Raw genomic sequence first — 22,819 nt, forward strand, 5'->3', positions numbered from 1 at the left:
CAATTCTGCAGCCGGACTCAGACAGGTTTAATCCTCTTCCGTCTGCTGCATGTTTGTTATATCCAACCGTTGCTATCTTTATCCTCACACCGGAAATGGGCACCTTGCTCCATGCAGCAAAGATGTATATTAGGGTGTCCCAAAATTATACAAAAAAACACTTTTTTTTAAAACTCCTCTTGTACACCCAAAATTCCTTGCCTATACTAAGGCAGAAGACAAATACATGCTAAAAAATTACTCTCAGATCATTTTAAGTGCTTACTGTAAAATTCCAAAATCTCTATTTTTTAGCTTTTCAAAATATCAAAATAAAATAAATAACAGTGTGATTATTTCGTCCACTAATATATATTAATATTATCATATAGAGAGCTTTAAATATTTATAAGTTCTTTTTGAGTTACATTCTTTGTTACTTTTTTTCTCTCCTCTCTTGCTATCAATAGTATATTTTGGCGCTGTTCTTCCTTTTGAGAATATTTAAAAAAGTCGTTTATTAAGCCAATGTTTCTTTCAGCGCAGTCATTAGTTACACTAAGTCCTTTAACAAAAACTTCAAAAACACCATATGATTTAGTTTTTGAAAAGTTGGGATGAGAAGAAACCCAATCTTTAACTTGATTTGTGATTCCAAGGCGTAAAAATATAAGCCAGCTATCAGCAGTAACAAGTTCTGAAAGCTTGCTGTTTGGTAAGATTAAAACTGGATTAGGTTTTTCCATATTTATATTTTTTTGCTCTGGAACTGGAAAAGAAATTAACGAATTCAAAATCTGATACTTAACAGACATTTCCAAGTGAGAATCAACGAGTGAAAACACAACTATTGCTGGAGAAAGATACCACGAATGTTTATGAAAACTTTTAATCAAAGCATTACCAATATCAGCATTAAATTCATCCTTGATAACATATGCTGCTTTAAAAGCATTAAAATAATTAAGTACAGCGTGTTGAGCACATCTAGATTTAAGGTAACATGGAGCATAACAAACAGCAACAATAAAGGCACATGTTTCTATTTCTTTTTTATTTTCATCAGGTAAAAAGCTTATAACAGTGGATGTCATCTCTAGTGAAAGAATATACAAAGCATCCGCCATAAATCTTGCTTCGTGACAAGCTCCAGGTTGATGAATTTTAAATTCTTTAAGCTTATCAGATTCGACGCCAAGATAAAAAGCCAAATATTTTACAAGGTGATTATAGTCATTTCTTGGAAAAATTTTATTCTCTAATGAATACTTTGCATAATCTTTAGCTGCTAGCACCAAGATGTGAAGCTTGCTACCTATTTCGAGCTTGTTCCAATCAAATTTTTTCAGTTCTGGAACTCTTGAATTCACAGATTCATGAGAAGTTTCCCAGTTTCTTTGAAAAGCCAAGTACATAGATTTACTTGGACCCTTAGATTTAACTTTAGTGATAGCCTGTATTGCATGATTTATATGAAGTTCATATATGTGGTGACGACACATAAACCAAAACAAACATTTATTAAGAATTCTACTTATTATTATTATAGCTCCGTTTAGTCTACCTGTATTACTTGATGTAGTACCGGTACAGACTCCAATTATATTATCCGCTATTTCAAAGTACTCTAAAATGTTTTGAATAACAATGGCTTGATTTTTTCCTTTAGTGCTCTCTACAGGTATAATTCCAAGTAGGCGATCGTCTTTTGTAGTAAATTCAGGACTGGTAACAGATATAGCAACCCTTTCCTTCTTAACAGTAATTTTTAACTTTTCCTCTATTTCTTTTACCAACTTACTGTCAAAGTGCAAGATCAAATTCTTTCCTGCCATTTCTTCGTAATAGCTGATGATCTGATGGTGGTACCTAAATTAAAAAGAATTTATTTCTCTTTATAACTACTATTGATTGTTTTAATATCAGGGTGTTAGCCAAAATTAAACATTATACCACGTTTTTGCTGTATTGGGAATATTTATTGTTGTTGTTCAGGAAAATATTGGAAATTTTCAAGAAATTGTCCTAAAAAACTCAAAATAAGAATCAAAAAAAAAAGTCATTGATTTTTAGGAATTTTGAAACCATTGTGAATTCCCCAATATACACCTTTGGGCTAGCTAACACCCTGAATATAAATATTTTGAATGTAAACAAATCTACCTAAATCTTCAATATACTTGAATCTACTTCTAGCTACTGAGCTTCTAGATATATTTAAGTCATTGACATTTCCGCCTAAAGCTTTAATAACAGCTCCTAGAAACATTGTTTGTGAGCGAATGCTGATTCCGCATCTAACACTAACAGGTGTTGTAGCTAATATAAGATTGTCTCTGTCAAACTCTATTGCAATTTCTGAACAGCCCAACTTAGAGTGTTTTTGACGCTTTAGCTTTGTGTGTGTTGGAAGCTGGGTTTCACCCCTTTCTTGAAAATCTAAATCACTATCACTAGAAACTGAAGATTGGTGAGCAGCAGAACCTAAGTAACAAAAAGCAGTAATTACTTTATAAAGCAAATATAAATTTTAATTAAACCATTATTAAGAATAATTATTTAAAAGTTTTCAATTAAAGTTAAAATTTGAGATATTTACCTGATGCCTCAAATTCATCTGAGTTAAGAGAGATCACTTCATCCATTTCAAAATCAACTTTTCTATCCAATCCAAAATATTCATTAACTCTACATTTTTCTTCATAAGATCTCATTCTTTCATACCTTTTAATTCTCCTTTCAACTCTTTGCTGCATATCAATGTCATATTTATCACTTATTACACCTCTCCTCATTGTTCTTTGATCTTGAAGAAAAGCCAAATCTTCTATAACTGCATCATTCGATCTTGGCATATCTTTATCTGATTTGATTTTATCTTCTATGTTGTTTTGAGAAATATCAAATAAATTCTCAAGAAATTCTTCAAACCAATTTTCGTGATTTTTTTTGGTAATTGTGTTCCAGGAAAGATAACTTGTATTTCGCATAGAAATGTACAGTTTATTTACTTTAATAAATTTTTTAACAATTTGTACTTCAGAAATTATATACTTTCCAAAACCAGCATATTTCCATATGTTTACAACTTTTCTAAGGCAACATATCTCCATACTTTCATAACAAAAATCTTTGTCATGGCAAACCATATCCCTACTCCCACTCTTTGTTTTGCAAGAGAAATTTTCTTGAGTAGACTTGAACCTTTTACTTTTTTCTGTAATAACATACTGATAATATCGTAGAACTGTTCCATTTGTTGGTAGTTGATGTATGGGAAAAACAGAAATTGGACTTCTGAGAATGTAAAGTGGTCGACGCGGGTTTAAATTAACATTATAGTTGGATTTTTTTATTTTAGCAGTCTTCTTTCTTTTCGCCATAACATAAATATATTTTAATTTTTTTATAATTAATTTTTATCAATATTTAATTTGTAATAATAAACTACGCAAAATATTCTTTTGTAAAGAGTAACAGTTTGATTCGTTGTTTTTTTATCAGAAAAAAACGATTGGCTTAAGCTTGTTTACCTTATTTAATCAAGATTGCAGCTTTCAAAGTTGGTGTATTCGCAAGTCGATATTTTAAATTAGATAAAGTTGGTTTAATCAAAATCAATAATTGCAAAGAAAACAACTAATTGTCAAAAAAGTACAAAAATAATACTCAAATAATTATTGTATTAAAAACATATCAGTATATATATATATACATATTGTTTTTAAAAGTTCTTAATATTTAGAACAGTGATCAAGAAAAGTGTGATAATACTAAGTTATTGAGTTGCCACCATATCCTACTACAAAGCTACCAATATTTTTTTTAATGATTACAGATGTTTAAACTATAAAAAACTACAGTTATTAGAATTGTTAAAAGAGTAAGTTTTTATTTAGAAGAAGCGGAAATATTTGAGTTTAAAAAAAATCAGTATATTTAATAAAATCCCTTTTTTCAAATTTCTACAGTAAGCACTTGAAGTGATCTTAAAAACCTTTTTTCAATACTAGTGGTCTTCTATAAGTGTATAGACAAAGAATTTGGTGTGTACAACTTTTTTTTTTTTTTTTCGTATTTTTGGGACACCCTAATGTATATAATAAAAGTTTGTAGAACAAGAATTACAAGCTGCTACTGAGTCAAATGGATCTGAATGTGAATTTGCTGCCATAAAGCGCTTTAAGTTCTTGTCAAATAAAATCTTTACAAAAGAAGGAAAAATTTGTAACCAAGACAATCTCACTGTTGCAAGTCAGTTGTCAAGGTATTTGGTAGACATAAGCGGTGATAAAGCGCTGCCAAGTAACGGCCTGCTCTTTTCTAAACAAAACAAAAGCAAGTATAGCAAGATGGCAATTTTGGCTGAAGATTTACTGTCCGCCCCAGCATCATAGGTGTTTGTAGAAAGGATATTTTCACTTTGTGGAATTTTAACCGTTGGTCGCCTTAAATTTCTTTACGAAGCCACAGAATCCGACTATTAAAATCCAATTTTTAAACTACTGCACCAAGTTTTTTCAGTGCTTTTAATGACATGATTTCTGTCTAATAATGTAATTTCATACGTGAGGCGGTAACTAAAAGAGGACGGACGATAAGGTCCGTAGGATAAGAGGAGCTCAACCCTTGATGGCAGTTAATATATGCTCAAATTAAAATCTAACGACAGCTATCAATGCTAGCGATAGTATTAGAAAATGCGCCGCGGAGAAGAATTTTTATTACTCAGAAGAACACAATTAGTTGCTGTGAAGAATAAAAGTTAGTTTCCGCGTTCTCTTAACATTTCTGAAGTAGACATTGGGTAGAACAATTTAGCTTTTGAACGAACTTTACAGAGAGGTCTTGTTATCGTGTTTGGCTCAACTCTCTATCAAACAAGATTTTGCTGCTTTTGACTAAGAAAAAGGCGTTCCGCATATCCGCTTCACAAATGTTTTTTTGTTGCTTGACCTATGTTAAAACTAGAAGCCCCAAGGTGGATCAATTGATCCAAACACGACTTTGACACTTTGCCGAAGCCAAAATATTAACGTTGAAAAATTGATATATTACAACCATACATTAGAATGCAAAAAAAACTGCGTTTTGCGTTTGCGTTCCAAATAAATAATCACACGCAAACTCAAACGCATTTGATGCAATTTATTGCGTTTACTTACGTAAACGTAAACGCAATTTACGCGTATAAATGCGTTTACAAACGTAACTGAAACGGAACGTACGCATATACATACATACATATAAATATATATAATATAATATATATATATATATATATATATATATATATATATATATATATATATATATATATATATATATATATATATATATATATATTTTCCATTTCCTATTTCGTATCATAAAATTTACAGTAAGAAAGATCGTGTATATATAGCATATATATGTACGATATGTACTAAAGTTACTTTGACTCAGTGTTCTCCCCCTTCGTTCGTTACACCTTACAGTTTAATTTTTTCATTTCATTTTTTTTTTAACAATTGTTTTTATTCTCTTCTTTTGCTTTCTTATTTTTTCAAGTTTAGGATAGGGTGGGGCAAGATGTTCATAAAGTCAACATTATTAATTTACCTAGGTCTCACAAATGCACAAGGGACTTGACTTTAGGAACATCTTGCTCCACTAAAAGTTACAGAAAATTAGTTGTATTATTTGTGTGATTGTAATAAAGAAATATTTGTTTTGTGGGTAACTTATTCCACAATATTCCAAGTATAAAAAATTTTAAAACTCAATTAATAAAACTAGTTTATTTGCAATTAGCTGGTTTTGGATGAAGAAAAATGCCCTTTTATGTGGAGGGCAAAACGTCCTGTGATTATTTAGTGTTAAAAACTTTTAGGTAAGTTTATTTCTTTTGAAACAAAACATAAATATTAAAACTAAATATATACAGAGCGTTTTACCTGACGCATAAAAACCCAATTTCCTCTTTTTACTAAATACTATGTTATTCTATTTGTAAAATTTTTTTTTAGATTATAATTTTTTTTTGTTTTGTAGATCTTTTCCAAGCATTGGGCAATTAATTCCTTTGAATAACTGTCCCATTGTATGTTTTTTCATTTTATATATAAAAAAAGATCGCTTAAAACGGGCAATTAACCACAAAAACACTATATTATTGGTCAGCGCACTTTAAAAATTGCTTAAAACAAAGGAAAACTCATTTTCCGCTCACAAATTGAACACAATAATACTCAGTTGTATACGATACTATTATTTTAACCAAAACTATTTTTAGAAAAAAGTATAGCTTAATACCTTTAACTAGCAAGCTCATTTCAATTATTATAAAAATCTGGCTATATTCACTCAGTTTAAAAACATAATACACTCATTTTAAAAGGAGCCATTATAATGAGAAATTAAATATCATTTTTAACAAATTTAATTATTAATTATTTTTTAAACTCGTTATAAAATGACCTAAAAACATGTTAAACACGTAATAATTTGTTTTAAGGGATATGTCTAATGGCATTACCTTATAGCATAAGGAAGTTCCTATAGGCATTTCCTTATGGTATGCAGCTTATACATAAAAGTATAAAAAAAATTAGTTTAGGAAACAAAACCAAGTTTTACTAAATCGTTTCATAAATATCTAATTTAATATGACACATCAATCTCGCAAGAGTAAAATCTATCATGAGGATATCATAAAGTCTAGTTCAAAAAAGCGACATGAAGAAGATATATTGCAATCACAACAGTTGCAATTGCAACCTTATTTATCTCAAAGTTCGTCTGCATTAAATCTGGAGAAGCAATTTCAAAAAGAACAAGATCTGTAAATCCTACAAAAACGACGAAATCTACTATACAGACAACAAGTGCTGCGTTGACATCATTATCGGGAGAGTCTTCGAATAATACTTCAGTTTCCAATATTTCTATTCCTCCTATTCAGCAAGACCCGAGATTAAGGTTTCAGGGTTATAGTCTTTTGGCAAAATTATCTGAAGACTCGTGTAATTTGATAAAGAAAATGTAAGATTTTGGTCAAAGAAACATTTTTCCCAAAAAGAAGTTTATTGTAAATTTAACTGAACGGGTATTTAAATTACTTTTTTTTTTTTAGATTTAAAATATTATTAAGAACAATGTAGCGTATGATTTTTATATATTTTAGGAGTTTACTTCATATCTTCATTTCACTACATCTGATACTCAAATAAATAAATCACAAAATGATGTTGAGTTTTTCTGCATATTGTGTAATCAAAAGTTTACAGCTCGTATTGGTCGAACATCCCACATTAAGAAGCATTTACAAAGAAAACATCACGACATTTTGGGTAAGTGGTTTGACTCATACGATACACTAAACAAATCAAATAAAAAGCGAAACGCGCTAGATGCCGATACTTTGAACGCTATCAAGTTCTTTATTACATCAAACTGCTCGATTAATGCATTTAATAATCCCTTTTTGAGGAAAATAGTCAAAGTTCCACTTCCTTGTGCAAAAAGTTTTAGAGAAAACTTTATACCAGAAACGATGGCAAAATTATCAAACATAATTAACGAAAAATTAGAGGATGCCCTGGTTGTCACTTTATTTAGTGATATATGGACATCTCCTGAAATGTTGGACTTTATTGCAGTTGGTGCAACATTAACGAACAGTGATTTAAAAAAAGAAATCATCATTATTGGTATGGAACAGATGACGGGACGTCACAATGCAGAAAATATTAAATTAGGGATTGAAAAGATTATAAATACCTTTACCTTCAATGAATCAAAAATAAATGGTAATTTTTTTTTAATTTTATAGCTTTAATTACTGTAAATACAATGAATTTATTGATTATTTAAGTTATATTTATTTAATAGCTATAAAAGTAAGCTTCCTTGATTCAGTTAATAGCTGATGATGTACTAATAATGTATTTGATATCCATAATTCATAATTCGTTATATGACATAACATAAAAGGATTATAACCCCCTGAACCTTAAAGAGATGATAACCCTGACGTATTCCTATTGGTTAACGTAAGTGACATAACTCAAAAGTAACGAAGATATCGTCTATCTTCAATAGGCATCTCAACTTCAGTTCCATCTCTCATATACATTGTTGTGGTAGTTGAGGAAACAGCCATCTTGATTTTTTTTTTCGCAGGGCTTCCGCAGGCCAGAGTGGTGTCTAACACGTTTCTGGCCTGAATGGATTAGTGCGAAACTCTTATACCGCTATTTAATCCGATTATACAATGCGCCAATAGGATTCGTTCGGGGGGTTATAATATTACACTACATAAGGGGGTATTAATCCTTTTAAGTTATGTCACTTACGTTAACCAATAGGAATACGTCAGGGTTATCATCTCTTTAAGGTTCAGGGGGTTATAATCCTTTTATGTTATGTCATATAACGAATTATGAATTATGGATATCAAATACATTATTAGTGCATCATCAGCTATTAACTGAATCAAGGAAGCTTACTTTTACAAATGTTATTCAATTAGCCAAAACAGCTGAGGAAGTAAACATCACTTATGACTTTAACGAAGATAACGAATACGATCTTCATAGTGCTGAACTAATTAAAGATCTTGAAATCGAATTGGGAACATCGAAACTACCGCGGTTTTCTTGCGCAGCTCATAAAACAAACATCGCTGTACAAATCGCTATTAAGAAACAAAAATGTGTGTGTCGTTTACTTGCGACGCTTTCAAAGTACGCAAGAAGCATCAATCAATCTATAAATAGCGTTCAATACCACATAAAAAACGAAGCTAAATTACAAACAAGCTGTGATGGATTTCGTTGGTCAGCTGCTTTCCTAATGTTACAGAGTTTTCAAAGTGCTTATAAAAGAAATGCATTCGATCCGGAAAATCAATACCCAATCGAATTAGATAAGATTGAAATATACCTACAAATCCTTCTTCCCGCATACCAGTTCAACTTAATTGTACAAAAAAATCTTTCATCGATTGCTGATGTTTTGCCTGCATTGACTATTATGACTTCAAAATGGAGTAGAATGGAATTACAAGGAAATGGAAAAGAATTTGCTAACTTGCTAATTTCTTCTTTTAAATTAAAGTTTGAGTACGAACTTAACTCAGGAATTTATCAAGTAGCATCACTGTTGAATATCTCAAAGCTTAAATTGTGGTTCTTTAGACCTGATTGTCAATTTATTGTTAAAGGTATTTAGTTATTAGGTTTTATTATTTAGTTAAGACAAAGAAAAAGTTTTAAAATTTAGTTTAAAAACTAGTTCTTAAAAACCTAATTTAAAAATTTAACTACTTTTATATATCAGTTTATTATATTAAAGTTTGTATCGCAACCTAAAATTATTTAGGAGCAGTAGAAAAGCTACACGAAGTTCTGAAATTCTTTACGCCACGTAAAAATTTATCAAAGTGCTTTAGAATCGCAACCAGGATGTGAGCTTACACAAGCGAAAGAACGATTGAGTTCAAATGATCAGCAAACTGATTCGCTCAGCGGATTTATGCTTGATGATAACTTTTGGCCAGAAGCTCGGGATCCTAATTTACAACTCTATTTACTTGAAATTAAAAAAGAAAAACTTTACTTGATTAAGCAAATTGAAGAGAAAGGACTTGCTGTATCTGTGTATCCTTCTTATGATTTTTGGTTCAAAAATTCTAAAATGCCAATTTTACGAAAGCTATTTGTCATCTTACTAAATATTCCATCATCAGCAGCTTTTATAGAGAGATATTTTAGTACTTCTGGTTTTGTATGTGAAAAGAGACGAGGCATGTTGCCTCGTCTGCTGATCTGATTATCAGTCGCTCATTGTTAAAAGTAAACTTAAAACTTCTTGAAAGTTTAAATGATTTTTCGGACGACGATGACTCAGATAGTGAAATTTAAACTTATCATATAAAGATAATATATTTTTTGAACTTGAAAAGCACAAAAATAAAATGAATATATAATGCAATAGTTTCAACAATATCACAACGGTTTAAATAAAAAGTTATATTATATCTTTGAATTAAAATGTAAAAAGTAATTACTTAACGATTCGCGTTTTCCTAAAAAGACACATTTTTTTAAATAGATTAGGTAAGTCGCGTTTGTGTCAAGTTTGCAAACCCATTTATTCGCGTAAGTTGCGTTTGAGTTCCGTTTGTAAACGAATTTATACGCGTAATTTACGTTTGAGTTACGTTTTTAAACGCATTTTATATGCGTAAGTTATTTGCGTAAATTGCGTTTACGTTTACGTAAGTAAACGCAATAAATTGCGTCAAATGCGTTTGAGTTTGTGTGTGAGTTTTTATTTTGGAACGCAAACGCAAAACGCAGTTTTTTTTGCGTTCCAATGTAAGGTTCTAGCCTGGTGTCAATATTCGTTTCAACATTGACTTATCTTCGTGTGACTATAGCCTGATTCTTTTAGTTCTAGTCTAGTGTCAATATTTGTTTCAATATTGACATTTATCACTGTATTTCTAGCCTGATTCTCTTAGTTCAAGCTTAGTGCCAATATTCGTTTTAATATTGACTTATCTCAGTGTATTTCTAGCCTGATACTCTTAGTTCTAGCCTAGGGTCAATATTCGTTTTACTATTGACCTTTCTCAGTGTATTTCTAGCCTGATTCCCTTAGTTCTAACCTATTGTCAATATTCTTTTTAACATTGACTTTTCTCCGTGTGATTCTAGCCTGATATCAAAAATATCAAGTTGATCACGACATTTCTTCTTTCAGTTCACGAAGCCATTTTTAATTTATGCAACAGATACTTTGTTGCTACTATAGGATTATAATTTTATTACATTTAATAATTTATTAAAAATAGTTCAAATAAAAAATGATCATCATGATTAATATATATCAATACTTAGAAGCTATATGAATGGGCAAAAATCTTTGAAGCAAATTTATTATCTAACCATGTAGCTTTCTCGCAGCGAACATGTTTCAATTCTACATTTTCTTTTATAACAAAAAAACTCTTCTCTACAAACGTCAATATAAAAACACAAACGTCAATATAAAAACACAAACGTCAATATAAAAACACAAACGTCAATATAAAAACACAAACGTCAATATAAAAACACAAACGTCAATATAAAAACACAAACGTCAATATAAAAACACAAACGTCAATATACACTTTACGGAGCTTCTTCCGTGAAATTCAAATACAAACCTTTTTCATAAAACATGCTTTCTGAAGGTGCAGGTTTTTTCTGTTACAGGTAAAAGGACCTCAGAATGCAGTGGGACCTCAGAATGTCAAGTTTGAATTTAACCAACATAGAACTCGATTTTTTTAATTAAATTCTAAAAGTGTTGAATAATCTGATTAAAGAATATAATGTTAAATCATTAACAAAAAAATATTACAAATAATCCTTACAAAATAATCTAAATTACGAAGACGTTGAAAATAGTCTATAAGCAATAAACTTATTTTTTTTAAATAGTTTTAAATATTTCAATCCCTCCTGAAAATAAGTTTGCAGAACCTTATCAGAAATGTTGCCTTAAGACTCTAAAAACAGTGCTAAAAAGATGTGTGCGCAGAATAAGTCCAATTTTCTTAAAATCTCTTTTTTAAATACCTAGCATTTTGAGGTGCTGCACCTAACGTTTTTAGGTACCAAATCAAAAACTATATAACAAACTTAAGTTATTACTTTTTATCATTTTTTTTTTATAAACTGGAGGGTTTCATCGTGATTGTAGATCCTAGTGGTATCTATATATCCCTGCCATACACCTGTTTCTAATTGATTTGCATCAATGAAAATATTACATTCTATAAGTTCTTCAGCTAATTTGTTGAGGTGTTTACATGCAATTGCTTTTGTGCAGTTAAGGGCACGATTTATGGATACAGTTCCTTGTCTCTTTTTGGTTATATACTTTTGATATTTTGCATCCCAACGCTTTCAAAAAGACTTGCTAAGCTTCTTTGTTCGGAGTGCTCGTTGAGCATTTGGTGATAGCTTAGTGATCTGACGTCAAAGAAGGTTTCTACAGGCTTGCTTTCTTACTTCCGAAACATTCAACATTATCCTTGTCAACTCCAACCTGTTCAAACCTTGTAGGCACCTAAATATATCATTGAAATAATAATACAAGAAAACTAAATAGTATAAGTTTAGTTTTCTTAATGAACAATATTAAAAAACCAGGATTTTATTACAGTTTATAAATTTTCATTTCTCAATTATGTGTAGATATTACCTATTCTTGTTTCTTATATAAGAGACTAACGGCTCTTCTTCATCTTTTGTAAAAATTGAACAATATTCCTTCTCGTTTCAAGTTACAATGACACCATCAATTCGTTTATTAATTGTTCTAAGATCCTTACTTAGGGAAATTTTCCTGAATTGATTGTGGCCCAACCACGTTTATTGTTGAATTGATTGTGGCCCAACCACGTTTATTGTTGAATTGATTGTGGCCCAACCACGTTTATTGTTGATTTGGCACCACTTAACTTCTTCCTCTAACTGCTTACTTTTCATCATCATAAAATCTCTTAGAACATTGCATCTTGATTTGCTTGTTGGTTCTAAAGGACTTCCCCATTTCTTATTTATTCTTTACTGAAAGGAATATCAAAACACACTTTTGTACTTGTACTTTACTTTAGTAAATGCACTTTAGTTTAACTTATTCATTTTTTCAAAAGCAAACAAAAAAAACACACTAAAGTGTGTTTTGAATGAGGTTTTGTGACGAAACTATAAGCAGAATATTCATTTCATAATGTCGAGAAGAAACTGAATGCAAACAACTTTTTTTTATATGTTAATTAGCTCTCATTAACCAAGCGTTTTGAGGTCCCTCAACCTAGCATTGTGTAGTGGAATGCAAAAAGTATAAAAGATAAGTGAACAAAACATTAAAAGATATATTCAGCATTGAAAATTAATAATATATGCAGAAATTCATGATAAACTAAGCAATATTGGCAACAATACTACCTATTATTAAACCTGGCATTCTAAGGTCCCTAACGAAAAAAGCATGTCCTAAATATTTATCTAAAGGCATATGAAAATTGTATTAAAAACTACTAAACTTTTTTGGCAATCTAACAGGAGTATTATTTCGACTCTCAAAAGTAAAAACAAAGTATATGCTCAAATATTTGGGGCTTAACAAAATCTTTAAAAACACCTAACATTTTGAGATCCCTTTACCTGTAAATCGTTTTTTCCAAGTTTTAAAATTCCAGAAAGTTGGAGCCAATTTTGGGCTAGCCCAAATTTAGCCCTTACCCACCCTTTATTAGGATCTGCCCTAAACACCTCCTAATATTAAAAAATCATCAAAAATCTACTAATTTTGTGCTGAAAAAGCAATGTAAGCAACTATTTTTAAGGTTTGTTAAAAAAAATGTTTAAGAACATTCCCCATTAGAATACCCTTACCACTAAGGGATCCTTAAGGGGCCCTTAAGTCATTTTAAGGCGGGTCATTGATACTTTTTTCAAAAAAGTATCAATGACCCGCCTTAAAAAAGCTGGAGTCGGACAAAGAAAAAAAAAGGGAAATGTTTTTGTGGCGGTTCAACTCATGTAAACGTTTGAGATGATGCACTTATAGATTACAATAATACTATTCACTCTTCGATAAAGCTGATAACTGATGAATGAAAATTATATGGATAAGAATGAAATAATATGTAATATGGATGGAGCAGATGAGCAAATTTGTAACTTTTGTTTTCAATTCCATACTTTATTTATTGAAAAATTTGATATATCTTTGAAATTTAAGTTCCATATGTTTTAGTTGTTTTTCCAGTTAGATTTTTTTGTGCCTTGTAAGATTATAAGCAGCTGAAAATATTAACGGCAAACAAAAAAAATTTGACGGGGGTGTTTTGAGATGTTGGGCCCCAAAGTTGGTTGTTTTATTAACTTTTAAGCATGTTCCTTTTATATTTGAGCATTATAAGTAAATTTATTGAATTCAGCATCAAAAAAATATTATGTATGTTTATTTTCATATTTTTGCCATTTTTATTTCTTTTTTTTTTTAAGAAAAATAATTTTTCAGAATGTTATGAAAACCGGGTCATTTTGAGAAACCAGGTCAATCTTAAAGTTGCAGTATTTTGTCAACCGCTCAACATTTTTAGCTGAAATTTCATGTGTTAAATTTTCTTTTTAAGATGCAACAGTCAAAGAAGTTTTTTAAAAATTTGAGGACCCATGGTTCAAAATTTTCTAAGTTTTGGGTGATTTGATGCGGAATTACCCTTGGATAACCTCCGGAGGTAAAAAGATCAAAGCAAAAGAGTATACTAACTGTGTGGCGACTCCTTTGCTCTTTCATGAAGATGATCCTGATGACAGCTTGGTGATCCTTAAGAGTCCAACACTAGCTCTTCATCTTAAGTTGTCCCTAAATCATGTCCTTAAGGAGCTACAAAACATTTGGCCAAGACTTCAGGATTGGTTAGCAGGACATTTTATTCTCTTCGAATCATACCATGGTGACACACTTGAAGGTAATGACTGTTCTAAGGTTCTAAGACTCCTTGATAGATTGGAGAAAATACTCCCTATGGAGCTGTCTGGTTTTTTGGATTACATGCATGACTTTTCAAAGGGTACAGGAAGAGTTTGGAGTGTCTGAAACCCCTTAGCTTCATGTATACACACACATACTGAGCAGTTCATCAACATAACAGGAAGGGGACTTGGTCAGTTTTCAGAACAGGAGTTGAAAAACTCACATTCAGCATTCTTGAAGGTTTGGGAGCGATACTTGATAAAAGACATTTCTTCACTTAGATATATGGAAAACTACTCTAAGGCCATTCTAAACTTTAATGCAAATAATATTTAGTTACGTAGTGTGCAATTATATGTATTTTAAGTCTTTATATCTAATTAAGTTGTACTTAACTGTAAACTATATTTTGCATCACCTTAAAAAAAGATTTTATTGTTTTTTTTATTTTTGCGGGTTTTTAAGGGCCGTTTCTCAAAATTTTCCCAACAAATGTTTTTGATTTTTATAATTTTTATAACTAGTATATGTATGTCAAAGAATAACATAATACATTTTTTTGGGTGTTTTCATAGAGCTTCGGTTTCCCGCAGGCACTCGGTGATTAGTGAATTCCTTTTTGTAAAACGTTAAGTTTAGTGTCGTAAGTTATTTTTTTGTAAAACGTTAGGTTTTGCGTTGTAAGTAATTGTCTTAACGCGGGGCTACTAGAGTTAGTTCCCTGAACTAACTCTAGTAGCCCCGCGTTAGGTTTAATTTTTAGTAGCTCAATTATTAGAAAATAAAACAAGAGATCCCTTTCCAGTCGTGAGACTTATGGATTATCTGATCACTAGGGGTTTAAGTTACCTATACGTATTTTGCTGGCTATGGGCAGGGGCGCTACTCTCTGAGTAGTGCGAACATTACTTGCTACCCTTAACTAGAATTGGTGACTTCAGGTTTTAAAGCATCTAACATATTTTTTTTTTTTTTTTTTGATATATTTACAATATATTTGTATTTACAGTTTTAAGCGTTTTATATTTATATAAATATTATTTACAATGTTATTTTTACAACTGTTTTCTCTTTTTGATAATAAATATTTCCGTCTGATGGAGGAGTGGAAATTAGTTTTTTTTTTTTTTTTCCTTAGAGGAAACATATAGAGAAAGAAAAGGTTAGGAAAAGAGAGAAAAGTAGCAAAAAAAGGACATGGTGTTTGAGATGTTAAATAGTTTTTAGAGAATAGAAAGAGGTATAGATAAAGTAATATGATATGATTTCTCATATCATATTAGTTTAAGTTAGATTTAGTATAAGATCATAGGATCAAAAGGATTAATTGAAAAGATTTTATGAACGGAGCTGGTGTTTTAAATTTACCGTTTGAGTGATTTTAAATGTTCATTTTAAATTTTCCATCTTTAAGAGAACATAGAATGTCCATATGACAGAAAAGATCACAAAAGATGTTTAAAGTGTTTCTTTCTGCGTGATGGTTATATTTTTTTTGGATTATATCTTTAATTTTTTGCACAATCTTTTTGGTAACATTTTGTGCATTAATTTTTCCTTTTCTCAGCACCGCGTGGCAGCGTCTGCTCCAAATCTCACTCATTATTATCTGAGTGAGCGTCAAGAGCAAAAGCGACACCGGGTGCCTATCCGACAAGTGTGCAATGTCAAGTAGAAAAATAGAATTTGCCGGTTTTATTATTCTGCTCGGCACGAAGGATTTGTATATGTGTTTGAAATATTCCCAAATTTCAACCGAGGGAGGACAAAGGGTGAAGATGTGAATCGCGTCTTCTACGCGCCCGCATGTTGTACAGTTTTTGTTTGTGAACGTTTGTTGCCGTGAGTTTCTCGTTAGTAGAGTCGCGGTCGGTAAGCTGTTGTGTAGGAATCTGTAAAGTACGTTTTGAGTCGTTCCGTGTGCGTGGGAAGTGAAGTTTCGTTTCCATATTAATTTCCAGGGTAGTTTTGTTTTTGTTATTGCAGTCCAGTAGCGTTCTGACGTCACAACTGTATTTAGGTTTTTTGTTATTTCTGTGTATAATGTTTTGCAAGTTTTGTTAGTCGTGTTAAAGATGGATGGATGTGTATAATGTTTTGCAAGTTTTGTTAGTCGTGTTAAAGATGGAGTGCTTCTTTTAACAGGGTTGTAATTCTGTTTTTGCCAAAGGTTGTCAAAGATGGTGGCGTGTAGGCGTGTCTCAACCTATTTAGGCATGGGGAGTGTGTTTGCCAAAAACCATACCTTCGACAGACCGAAAGCGTTATAAAGCAAAGCCTTTCCTCTCAGTGATACCAGTCGGAGTCTCAGAAAGTGTAGCGTTTTCTCAACCTTGTTCAATGTTGTTACCCAGTTAGATTTTATTGTTTGCGATAGTCTTGCATGAAAGGTGACTCCCAGTATTTTCAGTCCGTTTCCGTTTGCCCAAGTTATGTCTTTTAGTTTATCATCAGAACTGGGTTCGAAACCGCCCAGAGCCAAACCTCTCGTTTTAGACGCGTTTATAATAGAACCGCTGGCTTTTTGAAAGATACCTACCTTCCGGAAGAAATTTTGAACAGATTGACCGTTTCTGGCGAAGAGAAGAGAGTCGTCGGCATACTGTTGGATTTTTAAAGGCTTGGATGTGCCAGGCAAAGGATAGCCCTCGATGCCGTCATCCGCTCTGACCAGCAGAGCTAGCGTTTCCGCGACGAAAACGTACAACAGCAGCGACAGCGGATCGCCCTGCCTGACACCGCGCTCTGTATGGAAGAAAGGTGATAAGAATCCGCCATTGATGATAGATGCTGAGACGTTAGAGTATAGAGTGGTTATGAAAGAGATGAAGTTCTTGCCTAAGTTGTATTTTTCAAGAATTTTGATAAGAAAGGAGCGATCGACTTTGTCAAAAGCCTTTTCTTGGTCAATGGACAAGATGAAACATGGAGTTTGTTTAAGCTCAGCGTATTCTATTAAATCCCGGACTAGGTGTAAATTTGAAAAGATGTTTTTTCCCGGGATGCCGCTTGTTTGGTTTGGCTCTATGATTTTTCCCATCACTTTTGACAGCCTTAGCGCGAGAGCTTTTGTTATGATCTTATAGTCCGCACCAAGGAGGGAAATGGGGCGCCAGTTCTTCTGATCTGTTAAGTCACTTGTTTCGGAATGAGTGATATTATTGATTTTTTCATGGACGGGGTGATCTGTTTTTCTGTGAATAAAATATGATTGGTGAGCTCTTCGAAATCGTTTTCTAAGTCCTGCTAGAAGGTTTTATAAAACTCGGTCGGAAGACCGTCATAGCCTGGTGACTTTCCGCTTTCAAACCTGTTCAGCGTCTCTTTTAGCTCTTGTTTTGTAAGGCGTTCGTTGAGCGGTTGATTTTCCTCTGTGTTTAGATGTTTGCTGATATGTGCCAGAACGAAATTTTGACTATCTTCACAGAGTTTTGTTTTCGTGAACAGGTTTTGATAGTATGTTTTGAGCGAGTGAAGAATGTCACCAGGCTCGCTTGTCAATGATCCGTCGCTTTTCCGTATTTCGGAGATGGTCTTATGTTTTTGCTGCGACTTCTCAAGATTGACAAGAAATTAAGACGGTCTTTCGTCCTCTTCTAGCAGTTTCTGTTTTGTGCGCACGCTTACCCCAGGGAACTGCAAATCAAAAAGCGTTTCTCGCGTGGCGGCTATTTCATCTGCGTTCGCTAAAACATTTTTTTCGAGATGGTGGAGGTGATATTGAAGGCGCTTGATTTCGCGTATTTTGGTTTCGCCCGCGCGCGCTGCGATCTTTTGCAGTTCCGCCGCTATGAGCGCTTTGAAATCATCCCACCAGTTCAGAATGGAGGAGTAGGAGGATTTCTTTGCGCGCAGGTCGCGAATGTATTTTTTGATGATTTGTTGGACTTCCTCGGTTTCAATGAGGGAACAATTCAACTTCCAGTATCCTGGTCCTCTCCTTACGGTTTTAAAATGTAGCGTGGTTGTCATGAAATCGTGGTCCGAGAAAGTATTTGTCAATATGTCTGTGCGCGTCGCTCTTGTCGCGTCGTCGTGTCGGCAGTAAATTCTGTCCAGTCTGCATTTTACGTTTTTGTTGGTCCAAGTGTAAGCCCGTTTGTCTTTGTGTTTCGCGCGCCATACGTCTGTTAGTTTGTAGCGGTTTTTAAAGTTATCCAGTTGTACTGTTCCGGTGGTGTGATAGTTTGCGTAGTTAGAGTCTTGTGTGTCTAGCGTAACGTTTTCCACCATATTAAAGTCGCCTGCTAATATGATGGGGAGTCCTGTGAAAAGTCATGCAGTACGTCAAAAAAATCGTAACGGTCGCTTGGGATATTCGGTGCGTATACGTTGATGATATGCATGTCGTATTTTTCAAAACAAATTATGGCACTTAACATTCTACCATGGTTATCCCTTTTTAGTTCGTTTAGTTCAATATTGGGCTTGCAGAGGATAGCCACCCCACAACTCGAGCTGCTGGGACCCGAGTTCCAGATGGACGCACCCGACCATTCGTCACTCCACTGTTTTGCTGTGGTGGGTCCGGAGCCCGTTTCCTGAAGGAGGATAAGATCAAAGGAGGAGTTTTGGAGAAACTCGAAAAAGTTGGTGCGTTTTATCGGGTTGTTTAACCCGCGTATATTACATGTTAGAATGTTAACCGCCATAATGGAGAGGACCAGTTACCGTTTTTCGAAAGTTCGCTTAAGAACTCTCGACAAGGAACAAAATTTATGAAATATGAGGAAATGTTTAGATTACAATTTAAACAAAAATTTTGAATAGTACTCATTTTCATTTGAAAAGGCATAACTAAAATTGAAAAATTTTTATAGAAGAAAAGGAAAGGATAAAGTAGGTTTAGATCAAGGATTAAAAAAAATAGTAAAAAGAAAAGGGAAAGAAAGGAACTCACTGATTTTCTTCCAAACATCTTGGAGTTGTGAAATCTTCTTCGTCAAAACTCAGGTCAGCATCATCTTCAAAATGTGGTTCTGTAGCGCTGTTTTGTTTTTCAATGTTTGTAATATTGGACTCTTCCGCAATTTTAAAATCAATGTCATTATCATTTGCGGAAAATTGGGGTGAATTTCTTTGTATTGATTTCTTAGGGTTTTTCTTTTCCCTTCTTCCTCGTTGACGTTTTCGATTGAAGGAAGGTCGAGAATCATTAGTTTCAATATTTTCAGAGGTCGTTTCTTCAGGTTTAGGGATAACTGGAGAATCGACTTCCACTTCTTTTGTTGGAACAAGTTCATTTTCAGGAGTTGGTACGGTAGAGATTTTTGTATCTTTTGGTTTTTCGACTTGTTCCAATGTTGGTCTATACTCCGGTTGGCCTCTACGTTTGTATCGTAGGGTCAAGCCGTCCACGTTTTCATACCTTGGTAACGGGTTTATATTTGGATTATTCCGATTTGATAGGATTATAACAACATTACCGGTAACGATTTCCTAACATATTACTTAGGCCTTAAACCTCCCAAGAGTCACCAGAGCTTCACAGTACTAAGAGAACTGATTGCAATGATATGAAAATAGGTTTTTCAATACTTGTGGTTTATAAATAAGTTTTTAAAAAATCTGATATGCTGATGCTTATATTAAATATCAAAAACGAACAAAAGTTACCAAAATGCGTTGAATTGCCCAATGTATATGTCTATCAAATCATTGGATCGCGAGAACGAAGTCATCTCATCTTTTATTATAGTAAAAACCTTGTCCATGGACTTGACTATCTGTTTGGGGTCGATAATACTACACAGATTGTAGGCCTTCAATTTATGAATCATTTGAAAGCTTCAAAGCAAACCTTTGAACTTAAGCGAGGGGTAAACAGCCTATTTTGAAGATGGCGATCAGATATAGCTCTTGAAAATGCCTCTATTTTTCAGTGCTTTGTAAAGTAACCACTGCCCGAGTAACTTATTCTTTTGAAAATAACCACAAGAAACCTCTTTATTACTTTTTAAAAAGATTTTAGCAAAAAAAAAAAAAAAACTTTTCCCAAATCCCAAATCGATCTTAATATCAGTGTTGCATATAGAGTTGTTAACCGGAATATTTCGTACAATTCCGGAAAAATAAAATTCTTACGGAAGGTAATTGAGAATCAAGAAGTTTTTTTTTTTCGTACCGAATTTTACGAAACAAAAAAACCATCGCACAGTGGAGCATTTCACTTGAAAAGTTGAACAAAATTATTTTATGTTTATTATCTATGTAATATGTAGTAAAAAGAAGTTTAGGGTCATTATATTGTATTAAAAACGATTGGTCACACATGAAATGTTAAAAATTTATATATTAAAACAAAAAATACATATTTTTATACATCTTACATACTTTACAAATATCTACAACTTTACAACTATTTAACATAATGACAAATAACTAAATTTATAATACTAAAAAGGATAATCACACTTGAAAGATGCATCTAAACCTATACTGGGTTTCTCAATCACTGAACTTAATCCTTAGGTTATACCTGTTGTTAATTATTATTTTTCGTTAAAGGATTAAATCCTATGGTTAATCCGCTACAAGGGGCTAATGATTTGACAACCAAATGTTTGAAATTAACAATCTAAATTTATTATTATAGCCCTACATTTAATCCAAAATAAAATAAAATATTTTTGTACATGTCAATGCAATCATTTTCAATCAGAATCAATATCTGATATGTCGTCAATCGTCATCGCTTGTGAATCTTCTAATGTTTCCGGCATCAAGAGTCCTATTGTCTCACTGGAGAACGGCTTTCTTTTTGTCTGGGGCCTTTTTCTCATACTGCTTAGCAAAGGATCCGAAGTTAGCAGAAGTCTGTTTAAAATATCTCTATTACAGTTTTCTCGCGAAGACTTCCTCGCATAATTCTGTCGATAAAGATGGAAATGTTTGTTTCTGGCTTCGGCTGCTTCTTCTGATAGCTGGCCAATAGGCAGTATAGCCTGTTCAATTATTGTGGTGCCATGTCTTAAAACGTTATGCATAGTTGGCGTCATTGGGTGCCATGCATATAAATCAACATAAAGTTTAGCCGTCTCATTTGCGAAATTTTCAAATTTTTTTACATTAATTTGATGCCCACTCGAAATTGCTTCCAAAATGACATTACATTTTTTTATAAGAGTTATATCAACCCCTGTGATGCGGGAAGCGGTTAAGGGATCGGCGAAAAATCTTCTTTATGTATTCCCATCATTACTGTTCCCAAATCCAGCCTTAGGAATATCAACCAACTGCCCTAATTCATCTTTAAAGGCATTTTGAATTTTTTGTTTTGTTTCCGCTACTATTTTTTTATCTTCTTCTGTTCTTGCTTGCCATTTTTTTATTGGTATTTTATACGACATATGCAGCAAGGATTCAAAAAATCTGATTCTTGCGTGCAGTATTGATAGCCCAAATTTCAGTGTTTCACGGCTTTCTGTCGTTTTGTTATTCAAGTCATTAAAATCTTTTGAAGTTTGCCCACATATATAGCATCTCATTGTTGATGTCGTATTTGTAGCAGCATTGCAAACTTTTCCATCAATCATAGTAAAAAGAAATACATGCTTTATTTGCAAATTACCACCAAAAGCGTTTATTATTTCACTTTTTCTCAAGCCTTTTATTTGGTTCTCTATGTATTCGATTTCATCATTCGTTACGTCTTTGCTCTCCCGAATAAAACGGATTCTTATTGGTCGGCAATACCTTGTAGATGATGGTGCTGGGTTTTGCCAAAGCACCTTCTTTTGGTTACCGATATGGCATATGAGCCGTAGGGGCACAAAAGAACTTTGAAATATGTTAGCGTCGCTATCATCGCTGTTTTGAAATTTTTGTTTAAACGTTTGTTGTTGCGAGCCATCACAACCCCATTTCGAAATCAATTCTAAATTATTTCTTTCTTTTTCATTTAAATTTTCAATAATTTCATTCATATAACAACATAATCGCCTAGACGTGTGATCCAGAAGATCTTGTAATTTAATTTCTGAACAAGTTTCTGTAACTGTTATCGATTCTTCTGGTGGATAACATTCTTTTTTGGCTTTTTTTATAAGTGAATAACATGGATAGATATTCTTGTTGGCTACATGAACAATTTCATATTGTTTTTTAGTCATATCAGCTTCCACAAAAATTGACAACGCTTCTGATGGTGTGTGCTTTTTAATGATATCTTCAGTAGTTGTGTCACTTTTTCTATATTGTTTGGCTTTTGTTGGTGTAAATAAAATTTCCTTTATAACGTTAGACGCGTCACTGTTCCCTGCAGCACGTTGACTCATTTGAGCAGCATACATCAACTGCTCACAAGGTATAT

The 22,819-nt window shown here is 32.7% G+C and overlaps 2 protein-coding genes across 2 annotated transcripts; one reads left to right on the plus strand and one right to left on the minus strand.

Annotated features, from left to right (window-relative positions):
• Positions 1 to 335: 335 nt before the first annotated feature.
• Positions 336 to 3,373, minus strand: LOC145182899 (uncharacterized). The gene is made up of 3 exons (XM_090096539.1): positions 2,579 to 3,373; positions 2,143 to 2,463; positions 336 to 1,848 (listed from the first exon to the last, which is right to left on the minus strand). Exon 3 carries the CDS (start codon positions 1,812 to 1,814, stop codon positions 378 to 380), a length of 1,437 nt encoding a protein of 478 aa, XP_089952665.1. The 5' UTR covers positions 1,815 to 1,848; positions 2,143 to 2,463; positions 2,579 to 3,373; the 3' UTR covers positions 336 to 377.
• A 3,253-nt stretch (positions 3,374 to 6,626) lies between these two features.
• On the plus strand, positions 6,627 to 10,776 carry LOC149885254 (uncharacterized). Its single transcript, XM_090094658.1, has 5 exons — positions 6,627 to 6,802; positions 7,021 to 7,066; positions 7,145 to 7,769; positions 8,357 to 9,184; positions 9,343 to 10,776. Exons 1-5 carry the CDS (start codon positions 6,627 to 6,629, stop codon positions 9,429 to 9,431), a joined length of 1,764 nt encoding a protein of 587 aa, XP_089950784.1. The 3' UTR covers positions 9,432 to 10,776.
• Positions 10,777 to 22,819: the final 12,043 nt, after the last annotated feature.

This window comes from Hydra viridissima, unplaced genomic scaffold (assembly GCF_058129835.1).
Source record: "Hydra viridissima isolate aposymbiotic clone 2 unplaced genomic scaffold, HvirCarnegie_v1 scaffold_8, whole genome shotgun sequence".
Classification (NCBI taxonomy): Eukaryota; Metazoa; Cnidaria; class Hydrozoa; order Anthoathecata; family Hydridae; genus Hydra; species Hydra viridissima.